Source organism: Microtus ochrogaster, linkage group LG10 (genome assembly GCF_000317375.1).
Source record: "Microtus ochrogaster isolate Prairie Vole_2 linkage group LG10, MicOch1.0, whole genome shotgun sequence".
Taxonomy (NCBI): domain Eukaryota; kingdom Metazoa; phylum Chordata; class Mammalia; order Rodentia; family Cricetidae; genus Microtus; species Microtus ochrogaster.
In genome coordinates this window covers 2,618,460-2,636,028 of record NC_022035.1, presented here as the reverse complement: position 1 = coordinate 2,636,028, position 17,569 = coordinate 2,618,460, and the positions used below count along the sequence as shown (strand labels likewise).

General features: G+C 43.3%; 1 protein-coding gene across 2 annotated transcripts in view; it reads left to right on the top strand.

Annotated features, from left to right (window-relative positions):
• The window catches only part of Slc25a13 (solute carrier family 25 member 13), a 172,323-nt gene that overhangs the window by 133,861 nt on the left and 20,893 nt on the right, over positions 1-17,569 (top strand). For both annotated transcript variants that reach the window (XM_005363702.2, XM_026787536.1), the window contains exon 14: positions 16,610-16,750. In XM_005363702.2, the coding sequence (XP_005363759.1) occupies positions 16,610-16,750 (141 nt within the window). The remainder of the gene's footprint in view (positions 1-16,609; positions 16,751-17,569) is intronic.

The following is a 17,569-nucleotide window of genomic DNA, read 5'->3' as shown; positions in this document are numbered from 1 at the left end:
AAAGAGGAGGAAAGAGAAAAAAAGAAAGAAAATGAGTAAAAAGACCCCCCCCCCAAAAAAAAATCCCTCAAAGACAAAAAAAAGAAAGAAAAGAAAGAAAAATCTTTAGGAGAAACTGCAAGACATCTTTTGGACTATTCTTTTCCTGTTTTCTTTGGTTCAGACAAGTATGTTAGGGTAGCTCAGGTTCAGAAAGAGAAAAATTATCTCTCCAGTACAGCAGTGAGGCATACGGCACTGACGAATTGGGAGCATCCTCTTTGCCTCTGTGAGAGGGCTTTCAAGCAGCTCCAATGTCGTCTTCACTTCTTTGGCTGACTCTCTAATCCACTGGTCCATTCCAGATTGCCGCTACTGACCAGGGAGGAGAAACTCCCTCAAGTAGTAATAACCAACGAGGGTTTACCTCGAGGGCATTGTGAACTAACACGCAAGGTTCTTGAAATGTGAGCGGTTCTGGAAACTGGGGCTTTCTTCATCTTCTTCATGTGGCCAGTTGGCTGCTCTCCTAGTGATTTCTCAGCTCTCCATCGCTCTTTTCTGCTGTCAGTTTCTCCTCCTCATGGTATTTGCTGCTTCAGAATTCACTTCATGCTCTTGTTAGCCACCTGGCCTCTCCCGTTGACCTTTCACCCTCTTGAGGCCCTGTCCTAGACTCAGGTAATTAACTCGAGTTGCTCAGCTGTGCTCTACTGCTCAGTGACTCATTGAGAGAAGAAATTTGGTGGGCAGATTTTTATATACATTTTATTTATAAATCCCAATGACAGTGTTGACTTGTGACCCCGCCCAAATGTTATGAGAGACTGCCATCTTTTCAACCATCTAAGGACACCCCCAACCCCTTCTTGCACTGTTTAGTTTTTAGTTCTGAAGTCTATAAGTAAGCCCCAAGTAATGGTGTAGGTACTCTAACCCAAAGCCTTTTCCTGGACCTTGAAATCTCTTGAGATTTCAAACCCAGTCATTTCCAACCAGGGAAAAAATTTCCTCAAATAATGAGCTCGCAGGCTCTGCAGTCAGGGTTAGTGAGGAGATAGATAGCTTGAATACATTTAAATCCTATTTTTTTTTTTGTTTCATTGACCTCAGTGCAGAGTTTTTCCTTCACTGTGTATGTCAACATACTCAACTTAGCGGGTGATACAACTGAGTCATTAGGCTGAGTTCTGTGATGCTGCTTTGATGCTCTGATATAACAGGTCAGGTACCAAGACGATGGATGCTATGGAGAAAAGTTTTATTGTTTTCATGAGTGCTTGTGGCTATATAATTTATTGTGATTTCATGATAATTTAATGATTGTTTTTAAATTTTTGTTATTGTTTTCATTTGAAATATTCCAGGGGAAATTTTTTGCATAGCCTAAAAACTGTATCAGGTAGCTAAATATTTAGCTAGGAAGGGTTGGTGAGGAGGATAGTTATGTATTCCATGTGCCATAGTTTCTTAACTTCCAGACCGATGACCCATGGGTAGTGCTAACTCCAGGAAGAACAGGTAAAGGAGCTGATGGACTTTAGGGTGCTGCTGTAGCCATGCCCACGTATTGCCTTACCAAGGATATTCACAAAGAAATAATCCACGAGCACTCAGTAACTGAATCAGCCTTTGAAAAGTACCTGTTTATTTTACTTGACTCCATTTCGAAGAAATAACAAACAACCCTGAAATACATACAGATCCCTAAGAACAGAATGAAGATAATGATGTGACAGTTTGGTATAGTTTATTTATGGTGTCTAATATTTTAAGTAAAAAAGAGTTTTACTGAATAGTTAACTTGTAAAATTGTCATGACAGAACCATGAAAGAATCATAAAAGAGAGGATTTTAAAAGGGGCTGATGAACAGTCAAAAAATGCTAACCGTAGCAATATCCCAATTTGGAGAATTTTTGAGAAGCTGATGAAGCATCTCCGTTGAAGTTCACGCTAGAAGGTTTCATGGGGATGGGACTAAGGCCTTGGTGTTGACTGCATGCCTCCATGGGCTGTGTTGAGTGCTTTCTCCAGATGACTCTTACTTGGACTGAAAGCAAAAGTAAGAACAGTACATGATGGTGATGAGGACTTTGGGATGCTCTGGATTCAGTCATTCTTTCTTCCTCCAGTTCATACACTGAGACTTAAGACCCAGTGTGCTGTCATTAACAGGTGTCATGCCACTCTGACAAGTGGGCTAGGTCATGAACACACAGTGTCTTCCTTGCTTCAACATGTAATGACATAGCAGAAAAATGGGGTGTGTGTGTGTGTGTGTGTGTGTGTGTGTGTGTGTGTGTGTGTGTGTGAACTAGAAAGATACCCTGTGCTATGCTGGCACTTGACCGTGAGTGTCTAACCTCCAGAACCCTGAGAAAGTAGTTTGTATTATTGTACGTGACTGTCCTGGTTTTCTGTCACTGTGATAAAGACCATGAGGAAAACCAACTTGAAGAAGTAAGGGTTTATTTCAGCTTACGTTTTATTGTCCGCCATCAAGAGAAGGCAGAACAAGAATTCAAGGCAGGAACTGAGGCAGAAATCATGGAGGGTTGTTGCTTACTGGCTTACTTTCCATGGCTTACTCAACTTGTTCTCCTCCACAGCCACCTGTCCAGGGTGGCACTGGGCCACATCAAGAAAATGCCGCGCAACCTTTCCCACAGGATCGTCTGGGTGAGGGCATTTTCTCAGTTGAGGTAACCTCTTCCCAGATGATCCTAACTTGGGTTGAGTTGACAAAATTTGACTGGCACAGGGGCCCAGGCTATGATATTTTGGCATAGCAATCTGAACTCATTAAAACATTACTGTGTTTGGCTCAGAGCTGCCTTTGGATGCTAGGAACCATCATCTTTGTATATGAAGGCTTTCAGGACAGCCAGCCAGCTAGAGGGCTTGTTGCTGATTTCTTTCCTCTCTTCAGCAGTTGCAGGATTTGATTCGGGACACTTTAAACATTGAGACAATCTTCTGGTTTCTAAGAAATAGAGGAGGTGTTTGTTACGATATGAACGTTTGAAGAAAGATTTGTCCAGAGGTGTCCTAGAGGTAAGGTAGTTTAGATACCAACAGCCAGCCAGCAAAGCATTAGCTGATTCTGGTGGTAGCGTTCACAGTAGACACTAACAGGCAGACTCCGAATGTCAACAAGTTTGACAGGTCTCTAACTTAATTGCTTTTTAATGTCAAATAGATTCCACTTTGGTTTCCTGGCCAGGCTTCTAAGGGCCTCTTAAAACCCCATGAAGTTGAAAATATAAAACTTTTATGTTTATAAAATGTGTAAATATAATAGCCTTTTTTTCTACCTTGCCATGTGGTTAAAGCATTAAGAATAGAATTTTCTAGTTTAATGTCTCAGGAACAAACAATTAAATGGTGAAAAGATTCTGCTCTTACCTTCTTACCAAAGGCGAATCTTATATGTTTTGTGGTTAGGCACTCAAGCTCTGTTGTTTTGGGATTCAGTAGACTTATTTCATTTTCTCCACAGTTGGGCATGCTGGAAGGCCAAGGCTGAGGGCTTACCTTACGGATGGTCTCTTATGGAATGACTACATCTTTTCTATGTCTTCATGGAGTCAGTCATTCTCAGTGTGCCGTGTGAGTTCTCTTAGGACTCCAAAGAGCAGGGTCAACCCTGTGGCCTGATTGTATTTGAATTCCCTCTTTTAAAACGACTTACCTCAAAATGTCGTCGCATTCTGAGGTACGTGGAGGTAGAGATTTTGTGAACAAATTTTCAATTGTGTGATTCAGATTATAATTGACTAGGATTCTAGGCGTGTCCAACACACATGTTGCTGAAGATAGCTGTGAATTCAGCACAATACAAAAGGTCACCTTACCTAGAGTATGACACCTTTTTTTTTTAAAAAAAAAAATGGATTACGTGGTTCTTGATGCTGAACATAACATCAAGTCCCAATGTCAAGTCTAAGCAGAGGTATGTTTTTCTTTTTTTTTTTAATTTATTTATTTATTATGTATACAGTATTCTGTCTGTGTGTATGTCTGCAAGCCAGAAAAGGCACCAGACCTCTGTGAGCCACCATGTGGTTGCTGGGAATTGAACTCAGAACCTTTGGAAGAGCAGGCAATGCTCTTAACCACTGAGCCATCTCTCCAGCCCCCCCAGAGGTATGTTTTTCAATTTGGAATAATGACCTGATTGTGGGGTGGTAAGGGCACTTCTTGTAAGGGACTGAACCAAGCGTGGAGTGAATGACCCTGAATGACCTTGTGACAGGCCACCTTTGCCAGCTTATCTGGGAGGCTGCTGGGTGTTTGTCTTCAATGCCTAGTTTCTCCTGTGCAGTGCACGCTAATTTAATCCATCCTCTGTTAGCTGATGAGTATCTAGTTTCTATCTGTGATCTCTGTGAAGAGGAAAAACACTTGGCCTACATTTGAATTATGTTGATGTTTCCATTGATACCAAGTCGGGATGAATAACTAGAAAAATACATTGAACCTAAGAATTCTTAAGAAGCCTGTTTTCTAACTTAACTCAAATCTCAAATGCTGTCACAATTGTATATGTTCAAATTAATGTGACACATCATTAGGCATTTACTAGTATAGGACATATTTGTATGTGCAATTTTGTTTGTATCTAAATAATCAAAATAATGTATTTGATTTATTGAAAAAAATCATCCAATAACTTTATATTAATCTATTTTTGACACATGTAAGCACATATTTTAGAATGTCAGTGTGCAATTAGATATTCTTAGCACATGTCATTTGTGAAAAGCACTTTAAATCTAAGTACATTCAATTGAGCATAATTAAAATATCAAGATACATATACTTCATATACATTTTGCCACTTAATTTTTTAAGTAGCTATAAGTATCTACCATGTGAATTCAAATTAAAGGAAGGTGATTAAATTATGGATATATTTAATGCTTTTAGTTTAAAACATAGTGGAAATTATATTGTGTTAAAAACTATAATGCCATGTTTCTGTGGACAGCGAACTCAGTTGTTTTTTAAGGAAGGTGTTAGTGTTCTCGAGATTGTTGATTAGACCCTTCTTTTTTTATTTTTAACCTTCATAGTTGCATTTGATGGGATTTCCCATGTTCCAGGAATGAATGTTTGGGAATAGTGTCCAATTAAGTGAGGACAGTTTGCAGAAAGACTTCTTGTGTTCAGACAAATGAAAGGAAATGGATTATGGAGAAAAAGGAAAAGGAGGAGCTCCTGAAGATGTAGTGTATTTAGGTGGCTGGTACTTTAGGTGGTAATGAGCCTGTTCCAGCTCATAAATTGAAAGGCACATGTAACAAGAAAACCTTTCTATCTGTACCCATCTTATCTAAAGAATATTGTCAGTTTAGTGAGGTTTATTGATGATCATTGTTCTTTGAATGTTCACAGAAAAAAAGGGCAGAACATCAGGGTTAAGTTGTCTTTCTAAATATCTTTTTGGAATTCTCTTTGTATGAAAGAACTAGCTGTACACTCACCCCCAAGCATAATATTCCCTGCACATTCAGAGCCATTACCAGCGAAGGAAGTCTTTTTGTAACATGAGAAGGGGATTGGGGCTGCAAACTTGTGAGGAGGCAAAGATAGCAAGCTTATACAAACATCTAGGCATTGGCCAGGGGAAGCTCGGATAGAAGCCACATTTCAGGTTCTTTGCAGAGTACCCATCCTGGCCATTTTAGTGAGAGGGGATATTAGAAGAAAAAAGCTATAATTTTGCTTTGAGCCCCAAGAAATCATATCATGTGAAAAATTAGAGCATTTTGGAAATGATGATGCTTTGTGTGGAGAGAGCCGTTCTCGTTTGGGGAGCTTGGTGTGTGGGCTCCACGCTGGCATAGTTGCAGCTTCCACAACCCATTTCCCTGTTTGGTGCTCTCGAGCCACAGGGTGTAAAGGTGAATTTGTGAGGCCCGTGGGAGGCAGACAAGAATAACAACAGCCGGAGCTGCCGCACGGAGGTGCGGGCCGTGGTGTGTGTGTGTAGAGAAGTAAGGGGGTCCATTCTGATCATGAGCAGTTCCGTGTTGACGTGAAATCTGTACCACCCAGAGTGACCCCTTTGCAGCCCCATCTGAATAAAATAGAGACTGTCACCAGTTGTACATTCATTTCTGAGTGAGTCTAAAGTAGGCCTTGAAGATTCATATGTAGTGATTTGGGGGTTATACTTCCTGCTTGTATGACTTCCTTATGACTTGTTGCTAATCTACAAAGACAAATGGGAGAACCCTGTTAAACCAACTAACTCTGTTCCTTTAGAAGCCATGTTTTCTCATATTCCCTTGATGTGTCTGAATCTTTTATTTATTTGCTTGTCAAAAGCATCACCAAGTCACCGAAACTCTGGTCCAGATGATCAAATTGGCCAAAGACATAGTCAGTCACTCTACTCAAACAAGAAAGAAAACTGAAAACAAATTTCAATGCTCAGTTTCTTTAATAGTACATCAGAATAAAGGTTCTGAGCTTTGGTTTGAAATTAGGGCCTCATGGGCTCGCTCTTTCCTTCCTCATCTTCAGAAAGGCATGGATAACGGAGCCTGTGTGTCATGACTGGAGGCAGAAGAGGTCTGTGTGGGGTTCAGCACTGTGCCTGCTATACTGCAAGTGCCCCACAAATAGCATACTCTGGCCTTTGAGGGGAGGGACGAAGACAAAGGGTGCATGAGGCATTGTCATTCTTGCTAAGTTAGTCTAGAAATGGCTGCCCTTCCAAGGGCCACGGATGGAGGTTAGTGGTAGAGTGCCTTCTCGCCTGCGTGAGGCCCGTCATTAGCACCTTTGTCTTGGTTGTTAGGGAACCTCGTCATTCCAGAAAGGGACCTGCAGGACAGTATGTGTAGTTGGTGTTGTCCGAACCTTCTGGAAATGGTTTTAGCAGCAGTCTGTGTTGGGGGGTTGGCTTTCTTTGAGGAAAGACCTTTACCTCCTGGTGCTAAGAAGGCCAGAAGAATTAGAGAGCTTGCACATTCCAGAACTAAAGAAAAAGGTGTTAAGAAAGGGGCATTAGCCAGGCCGTGGCGGCTCATGCCTTTAATGCCAGCACTCAGGAGGACCTATGAGATCAAGACCAACCTGGTCTACATAGCTAGTTCCAGGACAGCCAGGGCTATGTGGAGGGATCCCGGGGAGAGAGAGACAGAGACAGACACAGACTGTTGGCTGTTAAAGTCTACTGCATGGCTGCATTGCTTCTGGGAAAGCCCTCATATCATATCCAGTAAACCACGGCTTGACAAATGTGAACTAAGTCAAGATCTTTCGAGTCTTGCATTGTCCTGTCCATGTCTGTAACCCTTCTGGTACAGGACCCCTGACTAACTGTTCTAGATGAAGACGAGAATCATGGGATGCATTAGCTCATAGAAGCTGGAGACGATGCCAGATTGTTGGACTGCATCCCTTCACTGTGGCTGACGGGACTGATGCTGACACCCATCTGAGCTGGTCCTCTAGCTACCCTCTCTTAAAGGAGGGAAGATCTGTAAACGGCGGCTAACTAGGATGCTGCACGCTTGTGTGCAGGGCAGAAGGAGCCGCCCTCTTCCACCGGCTAACTAGGATGCTGCACGCTTGTGTGCAGGGCAGAAGGAGCCGCCCTCTTCCACCGGCTAACTAGGATGCTGCACGCTTGTGTGCAGGGCAGAAGGAGCCGCCCTCTTCCACCGGCTAACTAGGATGCTGCACGCTTGTGTGCAGGGCAGAAGGAGCTGCCCTCTTCCACCAGCTGCACTGCCCGCTGCCCGTGTACGCCTCCCAGTGTCCTCTGTGCCCCTCTGTTTATAGATCTCCTCAACTATCCACCGTACGCCACACTTTAAATTTTTCTGACAGTCTAACTCGTGAGCGGACACCAATAAAATTCTCCACATGACCTTGTTTAGGATATCGTATGTTTTAACATCTTCAGAAAACTGAATTGAGATTTTGTTTAGGAAAATTGCTCTGAATGTTAAGTTAAATTTTGGGGAAATTACATTTTAACAATACTTAAATTAATTGAAAGAAAATATGTGTTTCATTTTATCTTTTATAACATCTGAGTTTTAAAGTGAGTCCTGGGCAAACATAGCATTTATAACGTTGAATCTTCCTAATAACAATAGTGATTCCCTAGTCTTCGAATCTTTTATCTCTGTTAGAACAAACCACAAAACCTGTAATTTTCTTCATTTTGGTCCTCTGTATTTTACATAGCTATTTCCTGCTAATGATACTTATTTGCAAACAAAAGTTAGGATATAAACTCATTTTGGATATACCAGTTCTGTCTTTCTACTCGGGGGATAGGTAATAGTTTTGAATGTCAGAGTCTTGCCTTTTAGAAGTGCAACAGAACCTTTATTTTGCTAGTGTTCAGTGAAAGAAAGTGGATCGTCAGATGTTTTTATTCAGTATATAGTATCTGCCTGGGTAAGAATCTACATGGCACTGATTTTACCCATCTATGGGTCATGTATACACACAGTAGGCTCTTACGCGTGCACACAGTGGGATCCTGTGACTTGGGTCCCCTGTTGGGAGGTACAAGGACAGCCCTACATTGTATTTGGATATTGGCTTCCTGCTGCGGCTTGCAGGCTGTTTGTGTTGAACATACACGAGTGCTTTCCTCTTTGTCAAGATCATCCGTGTTGTCGCTGTAACTTCTTGTTAGAGCCCCAGAATATTGTTTCTGCCATCATCAGTTCCAAGGGGCGTATGTATGTCTTTGGCTATATGGCTGTAGCTGTTCCTCTCATGCCATGTAGCTCAGGCTGGCCTAGAACTTACTTTCCAGAAAAGTCTTCAAATTTTCTTTTTAGTCTTCTCTCATATACAATACATTCCATCTGCAGTCTCTCCTCCCGCCACTCCTCACAGCTCCACACATCCCTTCTTTCCCAAATCTACTGCTCCTCCATTTCCCCTTCAGAAAAGAACAGGCTTTCCAGTGATAGCAACTGATCCAGAAAGACTAGGCATAGTCCCACATATCAAGGCTGGATGAGGCAACCCAGTAGGAGGAAAAGGGACCTACGAGCAGGCCGAGGAGTCAGAGACTCCCCCTGCTACTGTTAGGAGTCTCACAAAATACCACACTTATAACCATCACATACATGCAGAGAACCTAGGGAAAACCCATGTAGGCTCTGTGGCCACTGCTTCAGTCTCTGTGAGCCTATGTTTAGTTGATTCTGTGGGCCGTGTTCTGGTGTTGCTATCCCTCTGGCTTCTACAATCAATCCTTCCTTCCCCTCTTCTGTGAGATTCTCTTAACTCTGCCCAATGTTTGGTTGTTGGTCTTCTGCATCTGCTTCTGTGATGTCATTTTGGCTAGGCACTGATCTGTAAGTATAGCAGAATATCATTAGCAAATATTTCTGGCTGTTTTTTCCCTCCCCCCCCCATTAGTCATGTGGTTCTACCCTAAATCACTAGACCACCCAGCTTCCGATTACTGGTCATCCAGACGTATCAGGCATGGGCTTCCTCCAATCATTGGTTGGCCCTTCTCCCAAGCTCTGATCCATCATTGCCCCAGCACATCTTGCAGACAGGATAGGCGTGGACTGAAGGTTTTGTGGCTGGGTTACTGATTCAGTCTCACCCTGGGTGCTTTGCCTGGTTAGGCAAGAAGGTTAGAAGATGGTTAGTTAAGGATCCACAGCTTCCATTACTAGGAGTCCTCACTCCGCATCGCCCCCTAAATGTCCCCATTCCAGTCATTTTACTCTGTACTCTTCCTCCGTCCCTTCCTCCCTGACCTGATCTGCCCTGTTCCCATCCCCACGTGCCCCCAGTCCACCTACAAAAGCTATCCTAATTCCCCTTCCCAGGGAGACTATTCATGTGTCGTCACTCCCGCCCTTGTGATTTAGCATCTCAGAGTGTGGATTGTTGCAGGACTATCTTTCACCCTTCTGTACTCAGAAATGATTCTGGTTTGCTTTAGTAAGGAACGAATACCCCCACTATTTTATCCCGACACTCTACATCCTTTCCCCTTCAAGGCTCTAAGTCCCCATTGCCCTTGCGCAGTCTCAGAATGACGGAGCTTTTCTCACTTCCCCTCCTCTGCCTCAGCTTTCACTCTCCTTTCTAGAAGACACATTCTTGACCCCCTCCCCGCCCCCAGTTCTCTGTCCAATCAGTGTTTCTGTTTACCACTCTTTTCCTTCCATCCTCGTGTATACTCTAGGCTGAGTTGCAGCAGAGGCGTGGTTAGCTCCCAACTCACAGTCAGTGTTCATGGTTCTCTTTATTATTGTCTGTCCTGTGAAATAGCTGCAAAAACTCAACTCTTTGACCTTCACCTCCACTCTACACTCTAACCCTGGTGGTCTTTATTGCACCCACTGCCTGTCACCCCTCCCCTTCTCTTTGTCACACACACAATTATCTTAATTGTACCTTTTATCCCTCACCCGATCTACTAGAACCCTAATTGTTACCTTTGGTTCGGTGCCATCTTTCCCAAATTAGCACCAGACACACCCATTGGTTATCTAAGCTCTTCCCAGTCTTGGCGCTCCTCTGCCGTTCCTAAATGGGCTCTGTTCACGCGCCCTCTTCTTACCCAAACTCAGCCACAGCACATCCGCTGCACACAGCCCCCTGGCGTGGTGGTCAGGATCCAGTCCTTTTCCCCAGCCTGGTCTTTCCATGATTTGGCTCCATGGTTTCATTTTTGGCCATTCTCTTTCAGACCCATCTGTTCCATGTAGAGTGGTGGTTCTCAATCTGTGGTTATTAAGCCTTTTGGGGGGTCGCATATCTGATATCCTACATATCAGATACTTATATTATGGTTTATAACAGTAGCAAAATTACAGTTATGAAGTAGCAAAGGAATAATGTTCTGGTTGGGGGTCACCACAGCTCATGCTGTGGTAACGGTATTAGAGGGTTGCGTCATTAGGAAGGTTGAGAACCACTGGTCTCTAGCCAGCCATTCTGGGGAGGGCCTTCGTGCTGCCACGATAAGAGGTGTCAGTATGAGCCAGCCTGGTAGTGCCTGCCGTTCATCCCAGCAGGGGCAGACAGAGCTCTGTGCGTTCAAGGCCAGTGTGATCTCCACAGTGCGTTCTAAGCCACCCAGGGCTACATAGTGAGACACTGTCTCAAAGCAGCAACGGCAGCAAAAATAAGTATAAATATGTTCTCGAAAGCATGCCAGTAATTTTACCTTGGCATCTCAGCCTCACCTTCTAGCTGTGTGACATCCTGTTGGTTAAACCCCACCCCTCTGCCTTATTTTGTTCATTAAAACAAAAGCAACAACAAAGTGACTATTACCCTGAAGATCTGTCCCACCTCCCGGGACACAGGAAATAAGTGGCATACTACGTCTGATCACGCTTACCTTCGTGATCGGCATCTCATTTGCCTGATGTGTTACTGTGGGTCCCTTACTCAGAGAATCTTCTGTCACTACTTTTTATGTCATTTCTTCTCTCACTGCATTGTGCGCAGCCTATGGCTCTTGGACCGCATGGAAACCAAAGCAAAAATTATTAAACATGTAAAGTAAGGGGTGTGTGTGTGTGTGTGTGTGTGCCTGTGATTCAGAGGCCAGCAACTCAACTGTTCTGTTCTCAAACACCTCCGTCATGGATTAACTGTCAGGTTTAAGGACACAAAGGCTCGGACACCTGAATCCACAGCTCTCTTCTGTTGCCAGCGAATGTTTTATCTTTTCATGTCCCAGAACACCATTGGTAGGAAATGCCTTGCCCTCCTTTGGATTGTCTTGTCTGGACCTTAACTCTGTCATCATATGTGTTAATTATTTTTCTCACATGCCTTTTCTGTAGCCCTGGGCGGCTAAAATGCAAATGCTAGCTACAGTCCTGTCGGCTGAGACACAGTCTGGTCAGCTTAAACAACAGACGTGCTAGCTACAGTCCAGTCGGCTGAGACAACAGACGTGCATTTTCTCACGTATCTGGGGTCGAGAAGTTTCAAGACCAAGGTGCTAATCCGTGTTGTTGGTTCTCTAAGGCCTCCTTCCTTGGCTACAGATGGCTGCCTTCTCTCTGTAATAGTTTTACTTTGTGAGCATAGGTCTCACTGGATAGCCCAGTCTATCCTGGAACTCTATTGTATAGCCCAAGCTGACCCCAAACTCATGGTGGTTTTCTTGCCTTTAGCTTTCTAAGTGCTAAGCCAGCTTTTCCCGTGTCCTTATATGGTCATTTTTCGGTACTGTATGTCTGTGTTTAATTTCCTCTTTTTATAAGAATATTAGTAAGATTGGATTAAGGCCCTCATTAAAGACTACATTTTGGTGGATCATGAAATCCCAGCACTCAGGTGGCAGGGGCAAAAAGATCACGTAAGTTTGAAGCCAGTGTTGTCTATAGAGCAAGTTCCAGGCAGCCAGGGCTATATAACAAGACTCTGTCTTACTCCCCACTTAAAAACAAACAACACAACAACAATAAAACCCATTTTAATTTAATTCTCTTCTTTGGAAACTTCATCTCCAAGTACACACACTTTCTGAAGTGTAGATGCTTAGCAATCTCAGCTTCATCATAGTCAACTGTGACTTTTGGTAAAATTGTTGAATTTATAACAACTGCTCTGACTTTCCTCTGTTTACCCTGTTGTAAAGATACCAAACAGTGCCCAAGTGGCCCATGTGGGACATTAACTGGATTATATTGTTGTTATTATTATTATTATTATTCCTGCTCTCACTTTGTGTTCTCCAAGAACAGGGCTGCTTTCTTGCTCTTCCAACAACCCTAGGATGAACTTGGCTTTATTTTATTTTTTGGCAAATTTTCCATATATCCATGGACCGCTTGGTCTTCCTGCCTGCTTCCGTCCTCCAAAGGCTGGGATTGCAGGTATCATGTCACCTCACCATGATCTTAGCACAATTTGAACATGAGTGTTTGTAAAACACTTGGAGAATAAATGTGTGGACAAAGATTCGAGAGGAGAAGCAAGTGTATCAGTATGCTTTCTGCTGCGGCGATGAAACATCATGACCAAAAGCACTCAGAAGAAAGAGTTTATTTGGCCTTCGGTTCCAGAGAGACGCAGGCCCTTCATGGCAGGGAGGGGTGGAAGCTCGTGATAAGTGTGAGAGCGGGCATAGGAAGCTGAGAAGTCTGGATCTGTAAGAGCCAGCAGGAAGCAGAGGACAAACTGGAAGTGAGATAAGACTTTGAACTATGAAAGCCCATCCCCCTTCTTGATGTACTTCCTCCATCAAGTCTACCCCTCCCTGGGATCTCTCCTGGCAATGCCACCAACTTGGGACCAAGGTTTCGGATACTTGAGTCTAAGGGGGACATTTGTCATTCAAACTTCCACAGCAAGTCTGTTTCTTTCAGTAGCAGAAACTAGAGCAGGAAACCCGTAAAGAAGTCAATGCCGGCACTGTATGCCACTGTAAGTTCAGTATCGCAGGTCTTCTTCCACCAGAGACTCCAGAAAGTCATAGGAAAATGATTTGTGACAAAAATCACATGTCCACAAAAGCCAGTATCTTCACACAGCCAGAGTTCTCAAGTGATGAGGGACACAAAGGCCCTGTGTATAATAGGCGTTCCTGTTCATTGTTGGCCCATTTGAGGTGTCTTTGATCTCTACCGAGGAGGGACGTGGCTAAGGCACTCTGAATGGACAATAGAGCAGGAGTTGGAGCAGCAGACGGTGAGTGTACTGTGCAGTGATCAAGCTCTGAAGATGCCCAGACACTGCGTCTAATGATAAGCATCTTCGCTCGGTGCCTCCAAGTCTCATTTCCCTCCAGCTGGACTCCAAAGGATCTTTTTCATCTTCGGTACCTTTCCAGTGTGCCTCTTTGGGTCCATGGGATTTTTATTTCTTAGTCTGCCAAAGGCTAGGTAGATATCATTCCATTTTCCTGGTACAAGTACCATTTCTTTGTGATACATCTAATCCCAGCAGCCCTATGAAATGTTCTTTTTCATATGTGTTATCTATCTTAACTTGCAAGCTCTGCTAGTCCTAAGAACGCATGTCTGTCTATTGTGTTGGAGTTAGGGAGTTGAGAATAAGTTCCTATTTTATTGGATACATTGTTAAGTTTTACAGGTGTTTGTAAAGAAATTAAATAATGAGACAATTCTGTGCCTAAAAATTATACCTTTGATAATGGCAATGCTTGACTGCAAGATCAAAGGAAAACATAAAAGCTACTCTCTGAAATAATATGGGAGATTGGAATTAGAATCAGAGCTTTCATAAAAGCTGAGCAAACCCCCAGAATTGACAGGCATCCTACAGATTGCATAGTGCAGAGAATTTTCAGTCCTCAATGTGCATAATCACATAGGAAGAATTTTAGCAAGCTGAGATACGGAAATTCTTAATTAGTTATCTGATGTGGCGTCTAGACGTCACTACCCCTTACAGCTCTGCTGTTGAATATGACCGGGCCGGGGCACAGAACCAGCGCCTTAAGAGAAGGCAGATGGACCCTAAACATGTAGAGCCACTGCTCTGCCTTAAGCAGCAGGCTGATACATAGTCAGCATTTCTTTGCTGTTTATACTGAATGCGGTGATTTGCCAGATAAGTGACTTGATGCTGTGTCTTCACATGGGACATTCAGCTGCCTCCTTACCTGCTGTGAGAGGGCCGGCTTGAGAACCTGTTGGACTGCCTGACTGGGGCTTTGAGAAATCATTAGGGTTGCAGGCAACAATGTCTCTTTGCATGCTAGCCTCCTATCCCTTGCACTATATGCTCCATGAAAGTTTTTTCTACTCTGAAAACAACTAAAATCTGAGCGAAACCAGCCCTTAGGCTAATTCCATCCTAGTGAATCCTCTCAACAGTTTTTGTCCCGTAGACATACTTCTTCAAATAAGGCCACAACTACTCCAACAGAGCCATACCTCCTAAGAGTTCCATTGCCTATGGACTAAGCATTCGAATACATGAATCTATGAGGGCCGTACCTATTCAAGTTACCACAGTATTAAATTGTTGAAAAGAGAAAAACAGTAATGAACATTTTCTTCCACTTTATAAATTAACATTTTCCTGGTAACACATGATCTATATAGAAATTGAAAATATATCAAGAAAAAAAATAAACTTTAATTTTATCGCCTCTGTAGTATCCCTACTGCAGGTGTGAGTCTTCTGTGTATGCTATGACCCTTTCCACTCAGCAAGCACACTGAACTTTTTTTTTTTTTTTTTTTTTTTTTGGTTTTTCGAGACAGGGTTTCTCTGTGGCTTTGGAGCCTGTCCTGGAACTAGCTCTGTAGACCAGGCTGGTCTCGAACTCACAGAGATCCGCCTGCCTCTGCCTCCCAAGTGCTGGGATTAAAGGCGTGCACCACCATCGCCCGGCTTAAGCACACTGAACTTTAACACAGCTCTTGTTTCTCATCTCTCATTATAAATAATACTTCCAAGACCACCATTATAGTTGAATCCATTCCATTGAATACCGACAGATAATTTGAGACAGTGCATGCATCTGAGTCCTGAGAGTAAAAATCTTCCAGGAGGCACTTTTGTTTGATGTCAACCCCAGTTTATCTGTTTCTGTGACGACATCTTGTAAGCTGTGCTAGCCTCATACCTGCGGTCTGGTGTCGGTAACATCATCGCATAATAAATATTTAGAATTGTGTTGCATCGTGATTAATTTAGTTGGATCATATAAAACTTGTATTTGTGATTAAGAAATGACAAATTAAAGAATATTAAGAAAATCATAGTTGCTTGTAACTTATGTGGATTTAGCTTCAACATGAGGTTTTTTTCCTGTATTTAAATATTTCACTGGTGATCTCAGAGGTGTGGTGTCCAACTCTCACTGGAGCAAATGAACATACAGTGTACAGGGTTTAATTCATATTTTTACTGTTTTGACATACTACTTAGTTTATGTAAGTAGAGTGATTCTACACCCAGGCAATACATAAATAAAATGGTGAGAGTAATCCCATCAAGTGGCATTCGAGGATCCTGCTGTTATTTGATTATTTTCTCTTTAGTTGCCTTTCTGTCTCTGGCTTAGGTGTTGTGGTGGTAGTTATGCTACTGAAATCAGTTTTGTTTTCTGGTGCTGGGGATCAAACAAGGAGTCTTGTGCATGCCAAGGCCTCGTTCCTGCCACTGGAGATTCCTTGTCATTTCAGTGTGAGTGGGGTCAATGGTAGCCTTCCTCGGGTCTTTGTCACCTCTTCTCCTCCACGCTGAGGAGGCAGGACCTCTGTACTCGAAGTATTCTGGCTACACCTGGATTTTGATTACACTTATTCCCTAGCTGCCTTTTTTATTTCTTTTTGGAATTTAATTGCGTGTGTGTGTGTGTGTGTGTGTGTGTGTGTGCACGCTCGCATGTGGGCATGCGTAAGTGAAGGTCACAGAACAACCTGACTGGGGGCAATTCTTCTTCTCTTATGTAGGTACCAGGAATTTTTGAAGTCGAGTTCTCGGGCGTGATGGCAAGCACTTCACCCACTTAGCCATCTTGCGGATCCACCATCCATTTTAATTGTTGGATAGGACCTGAAATGATTGTCCTGTGAGGACAGAACGTCCTCAACTTCATTCAGAGATGTCGTTCTTCTCTTCCTGCCCCATTAGCATGCCTCAGCTTTGACCTTAAACTTTTCTCTTTTTCCCTCTAGGCAGGAGGCTCCCAGGTAATTTTCACCAATCCTTTAGAAATTGTCAAGATCCGCTTGCAAGTGGCTGGAGAGATCACCACTGGCCCCAGAGTCAGTGCTCTGTCTGTGGTGCGAGATCTGGGCTTCTTCGGCATCTACAAGGTAACTTCTTTTCCTCGTTTGCTTAAATTACTGTTACTTCAAGGACATCACTGTAGTTCTGGAGCAAGTTCATTTCTCCATAGGGCACTGTCGTGCCATCTAGGAGGCGTTCCTTCCTGACACCTGCCAACAAGCTGTCCTTAGAGAGACTGAGATGCAGGGTGACTGTAACGGGAGTGGCACCTGGCAGAGTGGCTCAGCTGAGCTCTCCAGCAGCACTGGCCTCAGCCTGTAATGGCCAGAGGTCAACACTGGGTGCCTTCTATCACTCTTCACTTTTTGAGACAGTTGTTTTTCACTGAACCTGAAGCTCACTGATTGGCTAGACTGGCTTGCAGTCAGCCCCAGTGCCTCCTGTTTCCACCTCCCCAACACTGGGATTTCAGGCACGTGGCCACGCCTAGCTTTCCGTACGTGCCTGGCAACCCATACTGAAGCCCTTATCCTTGAATGAAAAGCACTTTACCAGCTGACCCATCTCCCTAACCTTAAAACCAAATTCTTAGGTCAAAAATTTGCTTTTGGATCCTACATAAATTCTGGTACTGTGTGGTACTGCGTCTTAATTATTATAAATATCATTCACTTTATGTTTTAAAATAACTTTCCAGGATGACAGGTCAGTTTTTAGTGGCAGTTTGAAAAGTTTTCCCTACTCTTCTACCTAAAATATCAAGGTGTGATGATGTACAACACACCCTTAGTCACAGAGCTGGGGAGGCTGTGATTTCAAGGCCAGCCTGGTCTAAATACAGAGTTCCACACCAGACGGAGGTACACAGTGAGTCTCTCTCTCTCTCTCTCTCTCTCTCTCTCTCT